General features: G+C 42.7%; 1 protein-coding gene across 1 annotated transcript in view; it reads left to right on the top strand.

Annotated features, from left to right (window-relative positions):
* Window positions 1-15,401, top strand: part of LOC123520620 — a 462,153-nt gene that overhangs the window by 168,188 nt on the left and 278,564 nt on the right. The window contains exon 3 of the mRNA XM_045283064.1: window positions 13,084-13,910. Within this exon, the coding sequence (XP_045138999.1) occupies window positions 13,853-13,910 (58 nt within the window). The 5' untranslated portion in view covers window positions 13,084-13,852. The remainder of the gene's footprint in view (window positions 1-13,083; window positions 13,911-15,401) is intronic.

Genomic DNA, 15,401 nt, shown 5'->3' with positions numbered 1-15,401 from the left:
GCTGTAATGAAGCTTTATAGGACAGGTTCCGAATGCTTTTACGACATACTACCGCTCCTTCCTGCCGCAACGACTACCCATCCCATCACCACCGCCACCACCACCACAACCACAACCACCATGCGTGTCTATGTGTTTTAGTTGAGATGATTCACCACAGCAGACTTTCATTTGTATATACAGTTGTTGTGAAAGGCAAGGAACTCATGTCTCTTAGTGGTAATCAATAGTGAGTTAATACTTTTATGGAATACTTTAAGCAATGTTTCGTTTTCCTTAACATTTCAAATCTAACTTCTGTCTTGTCTCTTTTTTTTAACGAGATAGTTTACGAAATGTTGTTTTTCTTCGGCACCTGAGCGGTTTTTTTTTTTCTTTATTTTCCAAACTATCGAGAATAAAAGTATGTATTGAAAACTGTTACATCAGATGCCTGGTTGCCCTTCACATTTTACATGCCTCGCTTTTATATTTTCTTCACTTATTCATCATTTCCTTTATCAGATCATTTTAGTTCATCGCAAGAAGTTTCATAAGAACAAACTGCTCTGTCACTACGAATAATTGTTCTTCCTTTGTGGTGCCTTGTGTTGCTGAGCGAGTTCTCCAGACCCATTAAGGTGTAAACACATAGAGGCGCTTTGCATTAACGCGGCTCAGGAATAAACATAATGCACAGGTGAGACTCCTACACACCTGGTAGCCATTATACCCACGTCTGCAGGTGGCACGCCATATCTCTCTCTCTCTCTCTCTCTCTCTCTCTCTCTCTCTCTCTCTCTCTCTCTCTCTCTCTCTGCACACTATGTTAAGGAAATGTTGCAAGAACAGTAAGAACGAAGGGCTCTGAAATAATGAACACCGGATACGTGGTTGGAAAGGTTACGAAATTTGTGATGGTAAATCAGTTTTTATTTTTGATGTTGGAGTGATGAGCAACGGCTTGACGTGAGCTAATGCCGAGTCATATGAGGAGACCAGACGAGATGGGATGAGATCACACACACACACACACACACACACACACACACACACACACACACACACACACACACACACACACACACACACACACGTTTACTGAGTTATAACTTCTGAGCCACAAAATATACTGCAAACAATTTTTTTACACTGATTCCCCAAAACACAGCATCCATAAAAACATGAAAGAACACTGCATGTTTAGTTTCTTTTTTTAAGGGAAAGCTAAAAAAGTGAAATATATTTTCTGAGCGCTCAGTGGTTGGAAAAAGTGTAAAGTAAAATGTACACACCCACTAGCAAACACACACACACACACACACACACACACACACACACACACACACACACACACACACACACACACACACACACACACACACACACACACAGCTTTGTTGACATTTAGAATCAAACTTTCACATATTCAATATAAAAACATGAGCAGGAAAGCTCTTGAGAGTCTTAGCACCAACAAATGAGGATAGTGGAGAGAACGTACGATGAGGAGAGAAGAGGTTGTCTTGTGCAGGCCGTAAAAGTTATGGCATTACTAAATCCAAACTGTGGAAACCTGTGTATGTCGTCTTCTTAAAGATCATTTCAAACAGTATTCCAGAGTCCGTCACTAGGTTTGTGTTACTTGCCATCCGTCTGTGGCTGTCTGTAGATTGATTCCATGAGTGACGTGAAGAAAAACATTAGAAAATATGGGCTCGGGAAATATAAATGATTGGAAATGATTTATAAGAACATCTGACAAGGAGAGAACCTTTTTGTTTAAGTTACATGAAAGTGACTCTTCTTTAATAATACCTTTAACTAAATAATACAAAGCAATTATATAATAATATAACAATAGAACAATATGAATGAACAATAGAATAAGATAACAATGATATATCTAAGTATCGCTGTGTGACATCACAGAACACAGAACTGGAGGCAATGAAACGTCCTAACAACTCGATCATTCATTTCGCTGCCAGTCATGTCTTGCAAAATGATACTCTAAAACTTACACGGGGCCATTCTATCAAGGCTGAGGAGCGGCGGTAACAGCCCAGGCGTCAGCAGGGAGAGCAGGCTTTAGGATGCATTAGGATACAAAAGTGCTCCTTATCTAAGTGAAAAGCCGTCGTAAAATTATCCTTTATGATCATTGCATTGGAGCGAGTGGCGGCGTGGGAGAGCAGTGCCGTGCCTCACCACACACAATACAGCGGGCCAGCGTGCTTCCCCTTCTCCCTTTCACCCATGTAGGGAAATAGAAGCAATGAGAACCGGGGAGCAGACAGCATGAAAGTAAGGCAGAGCAACACCTGTTTCCGTCTCTCCGTTGGTTGGCCTGTAAAGCAAACTCCTCAATAATGGGGAAAAAAGGAAAGGGGAAAAAATATCCTTCATTAAAACTTTCTTCAGCTGGCTCTTTGTTAGTTCCCGTCTTTTCTTAGCGGGATAAAACAACACTAAGTAATCAGGTGCAGTGTTGTGTGTGGCTCAGCTGTTTGTTACTTTCTTTCTAACTAACCCCATCGTCTCTCTCTCTCTCTCTCTCTCTCTCTCTCTCTCTCTCTCTCTCTCTCTCTCTCTCTCTCTCTCTCATCCTATTGCTTACTTCATTCTCACTCAAAATCATGCATTCACTCTCTATCAACCTTTATTGTTTTTCTCTTCTTTCTCTTTCTCTCTCTTTCACTCTTCGCTCTCACTTCTTTATCTCCCAGTATTGCTTTCTCTTTCTCCTCTCCGTCAAGTCTTCTCCCTCAATCCATTTCTCTTCCTTTTTTTATCCACCTCTATTGCTTTCTCCTCCTCTTCTCCTTCAGTCCATTGCTCACTCCTTCTCTGTCTGTCCGCCTCTCCTTCTCTCCTTTCCTCTTTCCCTCCCTCCCTATCCACCTCCTGCTCCTCCTTCTCTCCCTCCCGGCTCTATCAGCCTGACCATTCACTCCTCTTGCGGCACCAAAGGCCTATCAACCAATCAATCCCTTCCTCCCTCTCTCTCCCTCCCTCTCCCTCAGCTCTCCCAGGCACCGCTACCCTGCCACACCTCACTAACAAAAAGACAAAGTGAAGCCAGAGAGAGAGAATTTTCCACTTGTATTTTCTTTTTGGGATGTGGAATTCATGGTCTAAGGAGGTGATGGTGGTGTTCTATTCCCTTCCTGAGTCTTTGATATTGATGGTTTTATTTGGTTAGGGTTTTGTGTGTGTGTGTGTGTGTGTGTGTGTGTGTGTGTGTGTGTGTGTGTGTGTGTGTGTGTGTGTGTGTGTGTGTGTGTGTGTGTGTGTGTGTGTGTGTGTGTGTGTGTGTGTTTAATGACGACTTGTGGTTGTGTTATGTTTTAGTGTTGGTTTTGTGTCTCTGTTGGTTAAGTTGTTATTTGTCTCTTTCTTTCTTTCTATCTCTCTCTCTCTCTCTCTCTCTCTCTCTCTCTCTCTCTCACACACACACACACACACACTTATTTGTTTCTCTCGTTTTCTTACATGGTCTTCTCGTGCCATTGCTCACCCTGATTAATTCTCTCTCTCTCTCTCTCTCTCTCTCTCTCTCTCTCTCTCTCTCTCTCTCTCTCTCTCTCTCTCTCTCTCTCTCTCTCTCTCTCTCTCACATACACACACACGTATTTCTTGTCTTCCTTTTCTTTCTCTTTTCATTGTATTTTCTTCAGTTTCAAAATGTTTACCTTCAGTATCACTCACTCTCCACAATTTGCTCCAACTCGTCCCTCACAAACAACAAAAATTATGGCAACAACAACAACAATAACAACAACCAAAACAAACAAACAACAAAAATCAAGGCAAAGTTACCTCAACAACAAACCAAAAAAAAAAATACATGCCACAAACAAAGGATGTCACGTACACACACATCCACACACACACACACACACACACACACACACACACACACACACACACACACACAGAGAGAGAGAGAGAGAGAGAGAGAGAGAGAGAGAGAGAGAGAGAGAGAGAGAGAGAGAGAGAGAGAGAGAGAGAGAGAGAGAGAGAGAGAGAGAGAGAGAGAGAGAGAGAGAGAGAGAGAGAGAGAGAGAGAAGCATTCATCACTTTTTTTATACTTTCAACTACACATACACACATGCACACATACATACATACATACATACATACATACAGATATTCTATTTCCCCCAACATCACCACTTCACCTCCTATCTCGACTTTTCCCTCCTTACTTTTCCTCGAGTCTCACCTGCCTCCAACACCTTCCAAGGCCACACAGGGAAGGGTCACGCTCGCCGCCCCATCACCTGCTGCCTGTCAAGTCTTGTTTACACGATGCTGTCAAAATTCTGTCTCTCATTTTAACTTTTATTGTATGTGAGAGAGAGAGAGAGAGAGAGAGAGAGAGAGAGAGAGAGAGAGAGAGAGAGAGAGAGAGAGAGAGAGACAGACAGACAGACAGACAGACAGACAGACAGACAGACAGACAGACAGACAGACAGACAGACAGACAGACAGACAGACAATAAAACATTCAACCGATACACAAAAAAAAAAAAATACAGAAAAATATATCTACAAAAAAACTACATTACTTTACCAGACAGACACATGAAGAGGAAGACAAAACAAAACAAAACAATGAAAACAAACACACATATCCATATATAGGCACTGTACATGCAAACAAACCAAAACAAAACAACGACAACCACCATCACCACCACCACCAACACAACAGCTGAAAGAATCCTCCCGGGAGAAAACAGTATTCAAGTCGCGGGAAAAGGAGCGGACCACCCTACGGAACGAGACAGACCCACATTGAACACGGCATTCAGACTCAGATATGCTCATCCTCACTGTGGCCACATCGCTTGAGTCTCCTTCAGTGTGTGTGTGTGTGTGTGTGTGTGTGTGAGAGAGAGAGAGAGAGAGAGAGAGAGAGAGAGAGAGAGAGAGAGAGAGAGAGAGAGAGAGAGAGAGAGAGAGAGAGAGAGAGAGAGAGAGAGAGAGAGAGAGAGAGAGAGAGAGAGAGAGAGAGAGAGAGAGAGAGAGAGAGAATTACAGGAGAGGTAGAGAAGATAAAAAAAGAAAGAGAAAGCTATATTGCCGTCAGTTTGTTTTTCTTCTCTTCTCAACAATTAGGTTTAGGAAGGGTTAGAGAGGGAAATTGAGAAAGTTAGACAGAGGGAGTGAAAAAAATGCTAGGTTGTGTTAAATGTGTGTATTCTCTCTCTCGTTTAATTCTGAGAGAGAGAGAGAGAGAGAGAGAGAGAGAGAGAGAGAGAGAGAGAGAGAGAGAGAGAGAGAGAGAGAGAGAGAGAGAGAGAGAGAGAGAGAGAGAGAGAGAGAGAGAGAGAGAGAGAGAGAGAGAGGGGGGGTTACGCACATGTTATCCACTTATCTCAGCCTCGAAAGAATAGAAATACTGATTGTTTTGAACGCAAGTCACAAACAAGCCAAGTATTTTGAGTGTAGAAAACAGAATGATCAAAACTGCATCTACCAAATTTCTCCTAATATCAATCCTATCAAGAAACTTATCCTCCAATTTAGTGTGATCCTTTTTTAACCTTTGCTTCAGCGATCTGCATCTCAGTGAGCAAATTTTTCCATTCTCTTTGTTTATCTAGACTGTATCCCCTCTTAAGAAAATAAAATAATAAATAAATTAATTAAACTGTTATCGTTACTAATCTTACATAAATAGATCTGTTACCGTGCTAATGATACTCTCTTTTTACCTGTGAATTGTGGCTTTAGACATAAAAGAAAAAATAACACTAACACTATGACCAAGTTAGCTAAATGGTCTGAAAAAAATAGGAAGTATCTCAGGAGGAGGTAGTAGACACCTACCGAAACAATAACTTACTCCCAGTGAGATCTAATAGCACTAGTTCAGGAGGTGCTGTGAACCTTCCATTAAAGCTAGTTGTGATCTCGTTGAATGTTTCCCTTTGTGTCTCACAACTCAAGGGGGTAGTCACAGCCTACCCTCTAAAGACAGCTCTCCTTCTTCACACAAAACTACATGCACTTACCACACATACACCCTTCACTCCAAATCAAAATTTAAAAGAAAAATGGGACCCAAAATAAACAACGCCTCGGAGTCCCCTCTGGGGAGGGGACCAAAATGTCCCCAGGTCGGACACCTCTCCTGTTGAAGACCACAAATGCCTTGACACCTCCCTCAACTTTTTCTACATTAACTTCTGCAACATTCGCGGTCTTAGATCTAATTTTCAATCTGTGGAACACCACCTCTCCTCTACTAAACCTCATCTTCTTTTCCTCACCGAAACACAGCTGTCTGAGGCAACTGACAGTAGCCCTTCTCTGTTCCCTCCTACTTTCTCTATTCTCATTTTCATTCCAAAGCTGGATGTTGCGTCTATGTACGCAACGACTTAACTTGCTCTCGTGCCCACGCTCTTGAGTCTTCCGAATTTTCCACCATCTGGCTACGACTTAACAGTCACTCTCAAACTAAATTCATCTGTGCTGTTTATCTCTCCCTAACTCTTCTGACTATAGTAATTTCTTCGACTACTTAACTTCTAAAGTGGAGCACATTCTGTCCCTCTACCCTTTCGCTGAGATTTCCATTCTTGGAGATTTCAATGTTCACCACCAGCTTTGGCTTTCCTCTCCTTCACTGACCACCCTGGTGAACTAGCCTTCAACTTTGCTATCCTCCATGACCTAGAGCAACTGGTGCAACACCCTACTCGTATTCCTGACCGTCTTGGAGACACGCCCAACATTCTTGATCTCTTCCTCACCTCTAACCCTTCTGCTTATGCTGTCACCCTTTCATCTCCGTTGGGCTCCTCCGATCACAATCTCATTTCTGTATCTTGTCCTATTTTTCCAATCCCTCCGCAGGATCCCCAAAGCGAAGGTGCCTCTGGCGTTTTGCCTCTGCCAGTTGGGGGGACCTGAGGAGGTATTATGCTGATTTTCCTGGAATGATTATTGCTTCCGTGTCAGAGACCCATCTCTTTGTGCTGAACGCATAACAGAGGTGTTAGTATCTGGCATGGAGGCGTACATTCCTCATTCTTTTCTCAACCTAAACCTTCTAAACCTTGGTTTAACTCAGCCTGTTCTCGTGCTATACATGATAGAGAGGTTGCCCACAAAAGGTACTTGAGCCTTCCATCTCCTGAATCTCATGCACTTTATATCTCTGCCCGGAATCATGCCAAGTCTGTTCTTCAACTTGCCAAACACTCTTTCATAAATAGGAAATGTCAAAATCTTTCAAACTCAAACTCTCCTCGTGACTTCTGGCATCTAGCCAAAAACATCTCAAATAACTTCACTTCTTCATCTTTCCTCCTTTATTTCATCCTGATGGCACCACTGCCATCTCTTCTGTCTCTAAAGCTGAACTCTTTTCTCAAACCTTTGCTCACAACTCCACCTTGGACGATTCTGGGCTTGTCCTCCCTCTCCTCCTCCCTCTGACTATTTCATGTCTACAATCAAAATTCTTCGTAATGATGTTTTCCATGCCCTTGCTGGCCTAAACCCTCGGAAGGCTTATGGACCTGATGGGGTCCCTCCTATTGTTCTCAAAAACTGTGCTTCTGTGCTTGCACCTTGCCTGGCCAAACTCTTCCAACTTTGTCTATCGACTTCTACCTTTCCTTCCTGCTGGAAGTTCGCCTACATTCAGCCTGTTCCTAAAAAGGGTGACCGTTCTAACCCCTCAAACTACCGTCCTATAGCTTTAATCTCTTGCTTGTCTAAAGTTTTGAATCTATCCTGAATAGGAAGATTCTCAAACATCTGTCACTTCACAATCTTCTGTCTGATCGCCAGTATGGCTTCCGTCAAGGTCGCTCTACTGGTGATCTTCTGGCTTTCCTTACTGAGTCTTGGTCATCCTCTTTAGAGATTTCGGTGAAACTTTTGCTGTTGCGTTAGACATATCAAAAGCTTTTGATAGAGTCTGGCATAAAGCTTTGATTTCAAAACTGCCCTCTACGGCTTCTATCCTTCTCTCTGCAACTTTATCTCAAGTTTCCTTTCCGACCGCTCTATTGCTGCTGTGGTAGACGGCTACTGTTCTTCTCCTAAACCTATTAATAGTGGTGTTCCTCAGGGTTCTGTCCTGTCACCCACTCTCTTTCTATTATTCATTAATGACCTTCTTAACCAAACTTCTTGCCCTATCCACTCCTACGCTGATGATACCACCCTACATCTTTCCACGTTCTTTCAGAGACGTCCAACCCTTCAGGAAATTAACAGATCACGCGGGGACGCCACGGAACGCCTGACTTCCGATCTTTCTAAGATTTCCGATTGGGGCAGAGAAAATCTAGTAGTTTTCAATGCCTCAAAACTCAATTCCTCCATCTATCAACTCGACACAACCTTCCAGACAACTATCCCTCTTCTTCAATGACACTCAACTGTCTCCTCTTCCACAATGAATATCCTCGGTCTGTCCTTTGCTCATAATCTTAACTGGAAACTTCACATCTCATCTCTTGCTAAAACAGCTTCTATGAAATTAGGTGTTCTGAGGCGTCTCCGACAGTTTTTCTCGCCCTCCAACTGCTTACTCTGTATAAGGGCCTTATCCGTCCCTGTATGGAGTACTCTTCGCATGTTTGGGGGTTCCAGTCACACAGCTTTGCTTGATAGGGTGGAATCGAAAGCTCTTCGTCTCATCAACTCCCTCCTCTGACTAACTGTCTTCAGTCTCTTTCTCACCGCCGAAATGTTGCATCCCTTTCTATATTTTATCGCTATTTTCATGGTAACTGTTCTACTGATCTTGCTAACTGCATGCCTCCCTCCTCCTGCGGCCACGCTGCACAAGGCTTTCTTCTTCCTCTCATCCCTATTCTGTCCAACTCTCTAATGCAAGAGTTAACCAGTACGCTCAATCATTCATCCCTTTCACTGGTAAACTCTGGAACTCCCTCCCTGCATCTGTATTTCCGAATTCCTACAACTTGTCTTCTTTTAAGAGGGAGGTATCGAGGCATTTGCTCCCCTAATTCTGGCTGACGGTTTTGGCACTTTTTGTACTCTTTGGAGAGCCAGCGCTCAAGTGGGCTTTTTTCTAACTTTCTTTTTTTTGCCCTTGGCTGGCCCTCTTCCCTACGTAAAAAAAAAAATACACTTTCAATAGATCTCAGGTGCAAATTAGATGCAAAATAATGAGTTGAGGAAAAGCGAAGTGTACACCACAACAGTTAATAAAGAGAAATAATGAAGGGCTGCAGGAATGTTTGGACGCACACACCCACTCTCACACTCTCTCTCTCTCTCTCTCTCTCTCTCTCTCTCTCTCTCTCTCTCTCTCTCTGCCTGGCGTTATTCATGGGTAGTTTGTCGGGTAGAGAGAAGGCCAGCAATCATCAGCACAGCCTGCCAAGTACCTGAACGGCCAATAAATACAGAAACAATGACGGGGATAAAGGGGTGTTTAGCTGCAATGCCGGCTGCTATCCATGCACAATTTGTTGGCCACGCAGAGGAATACTAACCGGGGAAAAAAAGTGGAAAAGCGCTTGAAAAATACAGACGCATAAATAATGAAGGGCTAAACTTTGATAACGGGAGGCTCACCTGCACTGCCTCATATTATCCATAGAGTGTTTGGCAAAAAAAAAATAAATAGAAAATAAAACAAATAATAATAAATAAATAAATAAAAGGGTGGATAGCGACTGGTGAAAATTGAGAAGTGCGTGCATCATGACCATATGTACAATAATGAAGGAATAACGAAGTGTTTAGCAGCACAGTCTGACATTATCCGCACACTGTTTGTTTGGTAAAAAGGTGAAGCGGAGGTTTTTAACTGTAAACGAACCGGACACATACACCTGCATTTGTGGAGCACCGCAGCGGCTGGAAAATAAGAGCCTTTCAAACCATCGTTACCTTTACTATAGAATGAAAAAAAAAAAAAATCACGAAAAAAAAAATTCGAGTTTTACCTCAAATAAGCCAGATTACTTAATGAATGGGGGGAAAAAAATCATACAAAACATTCATATGGCAAAGTAATGGAATAAGCCACCAGTAAGAAGATAAAAACAGTGCTCATTAGTAGGTAACAAATAAAGGATTAATACGGATCAGCAGGATTACCTTCAGTTATATGCAGAATAACAGGAAACCGAGACTCATGTAGAAGAAAGCACCATTTAATATACTTAATCCTAAAAACCTTCAATTTCTATTTTTTTTTTTTTCACATAAATAGAGCGGGATACATCAACTAGTTCATTACTTTAAACCATTTCCTCTCCCCTCTCCCGCCCTCTCCCACCACACACAAATGGATAAATAAATAACCTCATCCTTTTGAAATACAACTAAGATTCGTATTTTGAAGAACATCGCCATCTTTCTCTCATCACGACTAATTTCAACGGCCACACAAATAATCAGCCTGGTTCCAAACAATATTTACTTCCTGTTATCAGTGCTGAAATCTTAATCTGATACTCGAACCATAAAAAGCACTTACAATTCGTGTCACTTCAAACAGAGACTTTTGACAGCAACCAAGGCGCGGAGAAGCAGAAATGATTCACACAGTATTGTTTTAAAATGTCATGCCACTCGCTGACTTCTCTTTGATTTTCCCAGAGTCAAATTAAAGTATTAGCACATCACAGGAGTGTTCGCCTTTACCACTTTACACCTCCTACTTTAAATAAGGTAAGTGTACAATATCACACGCGTCATCAAGAGCCTTAACACCCTACACCTCTTCTCTAAAGCCAGAATAGCTTATAGCAGGAAACTTCACCTTTACTACCCAACACCACTTTACTTTTTCTCTATACAATATACACTATCACAGAATAAAGCCAAAAAAAGGGCCTGGTGCTCCTTGATCTTCCTTGGAGTTCCTTAGTGACGCGGCAGAGCAAGGAAGAGAGCGAGGAGCGAGGCGTGGCAGAAGTGAACAGTGCCAGATGGAAGCAAGAATTTGAACCAACGACTGACTCCTTTTTTCCGGGGAACAAAAGACGAACAGAAGCCAGAAAACGCGACTCAAAATACGAGTATCTCCTTTCCCTGGGACTGTGGAGTGATTGGGGCGTAAGAGAAGGCGGGGCGGGGCAAGACGGTGGAGGTGGCAGGGATGGATAGGGAATAAGGGGTGAGAGAGAGACACAGGGGAATAGAGACATAGGGATAAGTACGGTGGTAAAATGAGGGTGAGAAACAAGAGGAGGAAGAGAAGGAGAACATGCTGAGAAGGGATGGAGAAAAAATAAACGGAAAAATACGTATGGAGGAAAGGGAAAAAGTTCAGAAAAGGTCAAAAGGATAAGAATAGAAGAGAGAAAAACGATAGTGCAGGGGAAGGAAAAGGACAGAAAGGATGAAATGGAGGGAGGACACGTGTGGGAGAAAAAGTATGGCAAGGGACAAATTGAGGACACAGAACAGCTAAATGAAAGAGGATGGAAAGGAAGAGGAAGGGGGCAATGGGGCAGAGAATGGGAAAAGGAGAGAGAAGAAATAAGAGTTACAGTGAGAAGAGAAAGTGAAACAGAGAAGAGAAAACGAAACGGCTAAAGGGAGGGAGAAAGAGAAACGGAAACCTGACGGGGAAATGCGAGGGAAGGGAGGAAGAGGAAGAGGAAGAGAGAGAAGAGGAACAATAGCAAGTGGAAAGTTAAATGCCAGACCTATTTCTCCTTTTTTTCCCACGAGAGGTGATGGCACGAAGGGGAATAGATAGATGGCCGTTGTTTACTCTGTACTTATCTCGACAAATAAGTCTCCGGTAACAGGAAAAATGTAAATAGACATTTTTCCCCGAGGCTCTGAGGTTTGGAGGGCAGAGTAAACATTCATCGTGTTGTTGTTACGTTGTTGTTTACTTCGTGCTTCTGAGTAAACAATGCCAACTGTGTGATTCGGCCCACTGGATGCTGGCCGCGCGTGTGAGGGACGAGGACTGGGCGGACTGTGTTGGGGTGGGGAGAGGCGGGTGGGAAAGGGGGCTGGGTAGGCAATGCACACCTGGCTCAAGGGAAATGAGTAACTAGAAAATGAGTGATTGATCACGCACATGGAGAGCACAGCGGCTGCTGATATTGGGGGTGATGGTAGCAATGACGACACTAGCACCACCATCATCAGTAGTAGTAGTAGTAGTAGTAGTAGTAGTAGTAGTAGTAGTAGTAGTAGTAGTAGTAGTAGTAGTAGTAGTACAAAAAATACCGCTAACATCTGCCTACATACACCCCACATAAATTGCCATAAGGTGGATAGTATTTCTTTTTTTCCGTTGTCCCCTTTGAGTTCCTTGACATTTAAGATCGAGTTGTGACAAAGGTACGGGCGATCGGGTGACCTCAAGCCAGACCAGCCACTCCAACCTCCTTCCACGGCTGCCAGCGGGTGAGTTCCGTGAAGGAGAGGCGGATATACGGAGGGTTGCCATTATGTGTGGGTAAGGTGACATGATACTGCGTCGTGCCTTGGCTGGTAACCGAGGGACAGCAAGCCCGCGGAGTGAAGCGAGGAATTCGTCACAAACATCGGACACACATAGCCTTGACTATAAATAAAGAGCACTGACTAGAAACTTCGGCGATTCCGTCTCCTTACTTCCATGCACTAACATTTATTGACCAAAATGGAGGAGGAGCAGCGAGGAGGAGAAGGAGGAGGAGGAGGGAGAGGAGAAAAAGAAGAATAGTAATGCCGCGCTGGGGTTTCACGCAATGGAAAACCAAGTCATTACTGATGCCACTCTTAATGTAAATGCATGACAATAATTCACAAGTGTATATTATCGTAGGAAAGAATGTACTTGTCAGGAACATGAAAATTCAAGGAAAGACTGCAGGTTTAATTTACGGTGCAAGGAAGACTGAACATTGCAATTATTAGTTATTATAATTGAAAATTTGTGATAAATCTCTGCCGGGAGATACTGTGCATTGTGTGTGGTCTGCCATTGCAGGGAAAATATGCGATGAAACATTTGTCATTATATTTTTGCACACGAATAAAACCTTTCACAAGAGCTTCCCTTTTACAACAAATTCAATCACGCATCCTCCCGGCGCGCCATGACAACTTCCCTTAAAGTTTACCCTGACATTTCTTTACAGGTGCGGGAAGAGGAGACCACCGCGCCGCCACGCCGAGGGAGACACCGAGGCGTGACTGGACTCTGCTGCGTTTGATGAATAAGTGACTGCTGTCTGGAGCACAAAGATGGTAACTGATGCTTACATTAGTGTGCCATGAGGTAAACATGTGTGATGTGTCAGCGTTAAAGATTCAAAAGCCAGTCGTGCAATGTCTCAACTGATCTCATATATTGTTCATTTCCTTCAAAAAGCTGTACAGTAAATATGTAAGATGTCAAACTGAAACTTGTCCATGTAATAGAGAAGACACTGAGGAAAACAATAAGTAAGCAGTCGACCACTAAGCGCCAACATAGCCGAAGTGCGCTTTTGATTGACGGACATGAATAAGTGAATAAATATAAGAACACATCAGACGTCTTGACAGCACCACCGAAAAACAAAAATTCTAAACCTTGTACCAATATAAACGCCGTGCAGTAAAAAGTGGCAAACTTCCCTCAGCTCACACGTACACACACACACGTACACACAGACAGACAGTTAAGGCACGCTGCCAGAACCTTCACACCATAAGACGGACACAGTAAATCCTTAAGAGCAGCAAAAAGGATTCTCAGGAAACATCTTGACTGAACCAGAACTGCGAAACGACGCCTCCTTAACACTGCCCTCTCATTGCCCATCTGCTGCCTCTTACAACCCGCGGAGGCGCCACTTCTGCCCCTTACTTTGTGGCTCCCCGCACCTCTTCCCACGGCCAGTAGCAGCTTGAATCAAGGACATCATGGCAGTGAACGTGGTCATTCCTCTACTCATCCCCCTTGAGGAGAATCTGCGCAATGGTGAGTGTGAATCAGTTTTTTTTTTTTTTTCGTCAGTATTCAGTTTTCAGATTATTTCTTTATCTATCTACCTATCTGCCGAGGTTCTGTGCCCATGTGGATGTTGGTAAGTATGGAAGACATTGCCATATCTTTCTGTCTTCTTGGGTCAAGTTCAGTTGCTGGTTAGGAGTGTTTCATGGAAATGGCACTCCTCAATACGTCCCCTCTCACTGTCTGAGTGTTCTATTTTCTTCCTTCTTCTCTAATTTTCTTTTCTCTTATTGTTCAGCAGTATTTACATATCTCGCTAAGGTTACTATTCCATCTCTGTAGCACAGGAGGTGAGAAAAGATCCTTGAATACGAGAAAATGTTAATCTTTCACGTTTTCTTCCAGCTTAAGTGTCAGTGAATTTGTTGTCGTAAAATGCTAGTCCTTTGACTACTGTGACTTACGCTCAACTCAATAACCTTACGTATTAAAAATTTACAACAATCTCACTGCCTTTTACACAGCATAGGATGTCATCGAATATTTACCAAAGTATTTCCAGCGTTAGTAAATTTTCATCAGTAAATTTAGTCAAGGTTCAAAACAAGTGTCACGAACAGTCAGGGGACTAACTTAGGGACAGGTGTTGCTAGAGGGAATTACTTGGCTTTACTTTTTGGGGCCACAGACTGCACCTAATTCCTCGTGAACTCAGAGGTATGTGGAGGAAGAGAAGACAAAGATAAGGAATGGGAAGAGGATGAAATGGAACGACAACAACGATAAGGAAGAACAGACGGCATTTTGGAGGAGAAAAAGAGGAAGAGAAGGAGAAGGAGGAGGAAGAGAAGGAGGAGGAGAAGGAGGAAACAGAACATGAGAGCAGTAGGAGCAGGGGAAATTAAACGGCGGAAAAGTTTCATAATGTAACTTGGAAAGAGATTGGGAAAGATAGAGATGGAAGGAAATGGCCAGATTAAGGTGAGGAAAAAGAAAGCTATTATCGAGGAGAATGGTCCAGAGGAAGGAATAAAGAATCGCAGCGGTGTAAAAATAAGAACTGAAAGAAAGAAACACGGGGAGAGAAAAGAAGCGCATTTATGGGAAAAGAAAGAACAGAGGAGAGGGAAAGAAAAGTAGTGAAGACTAAAACCAAGGAGTAAATATCAGGAAACTGTGAGACTTGGAAGGAAAATAAGAGAATTGTAGTATTAATGTTGAAATGAGTGAAAATTATGAAAAAAAATGAGGGAAAAATGAATGAGGGTGATAAAGATGTTCCAGTTTTGTTATCTCTGTTATCATCTCTTGGCATCTGTTCTCGCTCGTAGATAGTAAGGGTCTCTCTCTCTCTCTCTCTCTCTCTCTCTCTCTCTCTCTCTCTCTCTCTCTCTCTCGTCTAATTCAAATAAACAATTTGAAATATTTAAAGAGAACAATTGTCTTCCTTTTCATTCATATCTATATTAATTTGTTCATTACGACTAGCCTTCCAATATTCTTACATGTCTTTCATGG

The sequence above is a fragment of the Portunus trituberculatus genome, chromosome 47 (assembly GCF_017591435.1).
Source record: "Portunus trituberculatus isolate SZX2019 chromosome 47, ASM1759143v1, whole genome shotgun sequence".
Classification (NCBI taxonomy): domain Eukaryota; kingdom Metazoa; phylum Arthropoda; class Malacostraca; order Decapoda; family Portunidae; genus Portunus; species Portunus trituberculatus.
This window is presented reverse-complemented; position numbering and strand designations above follow the sequence as displayed.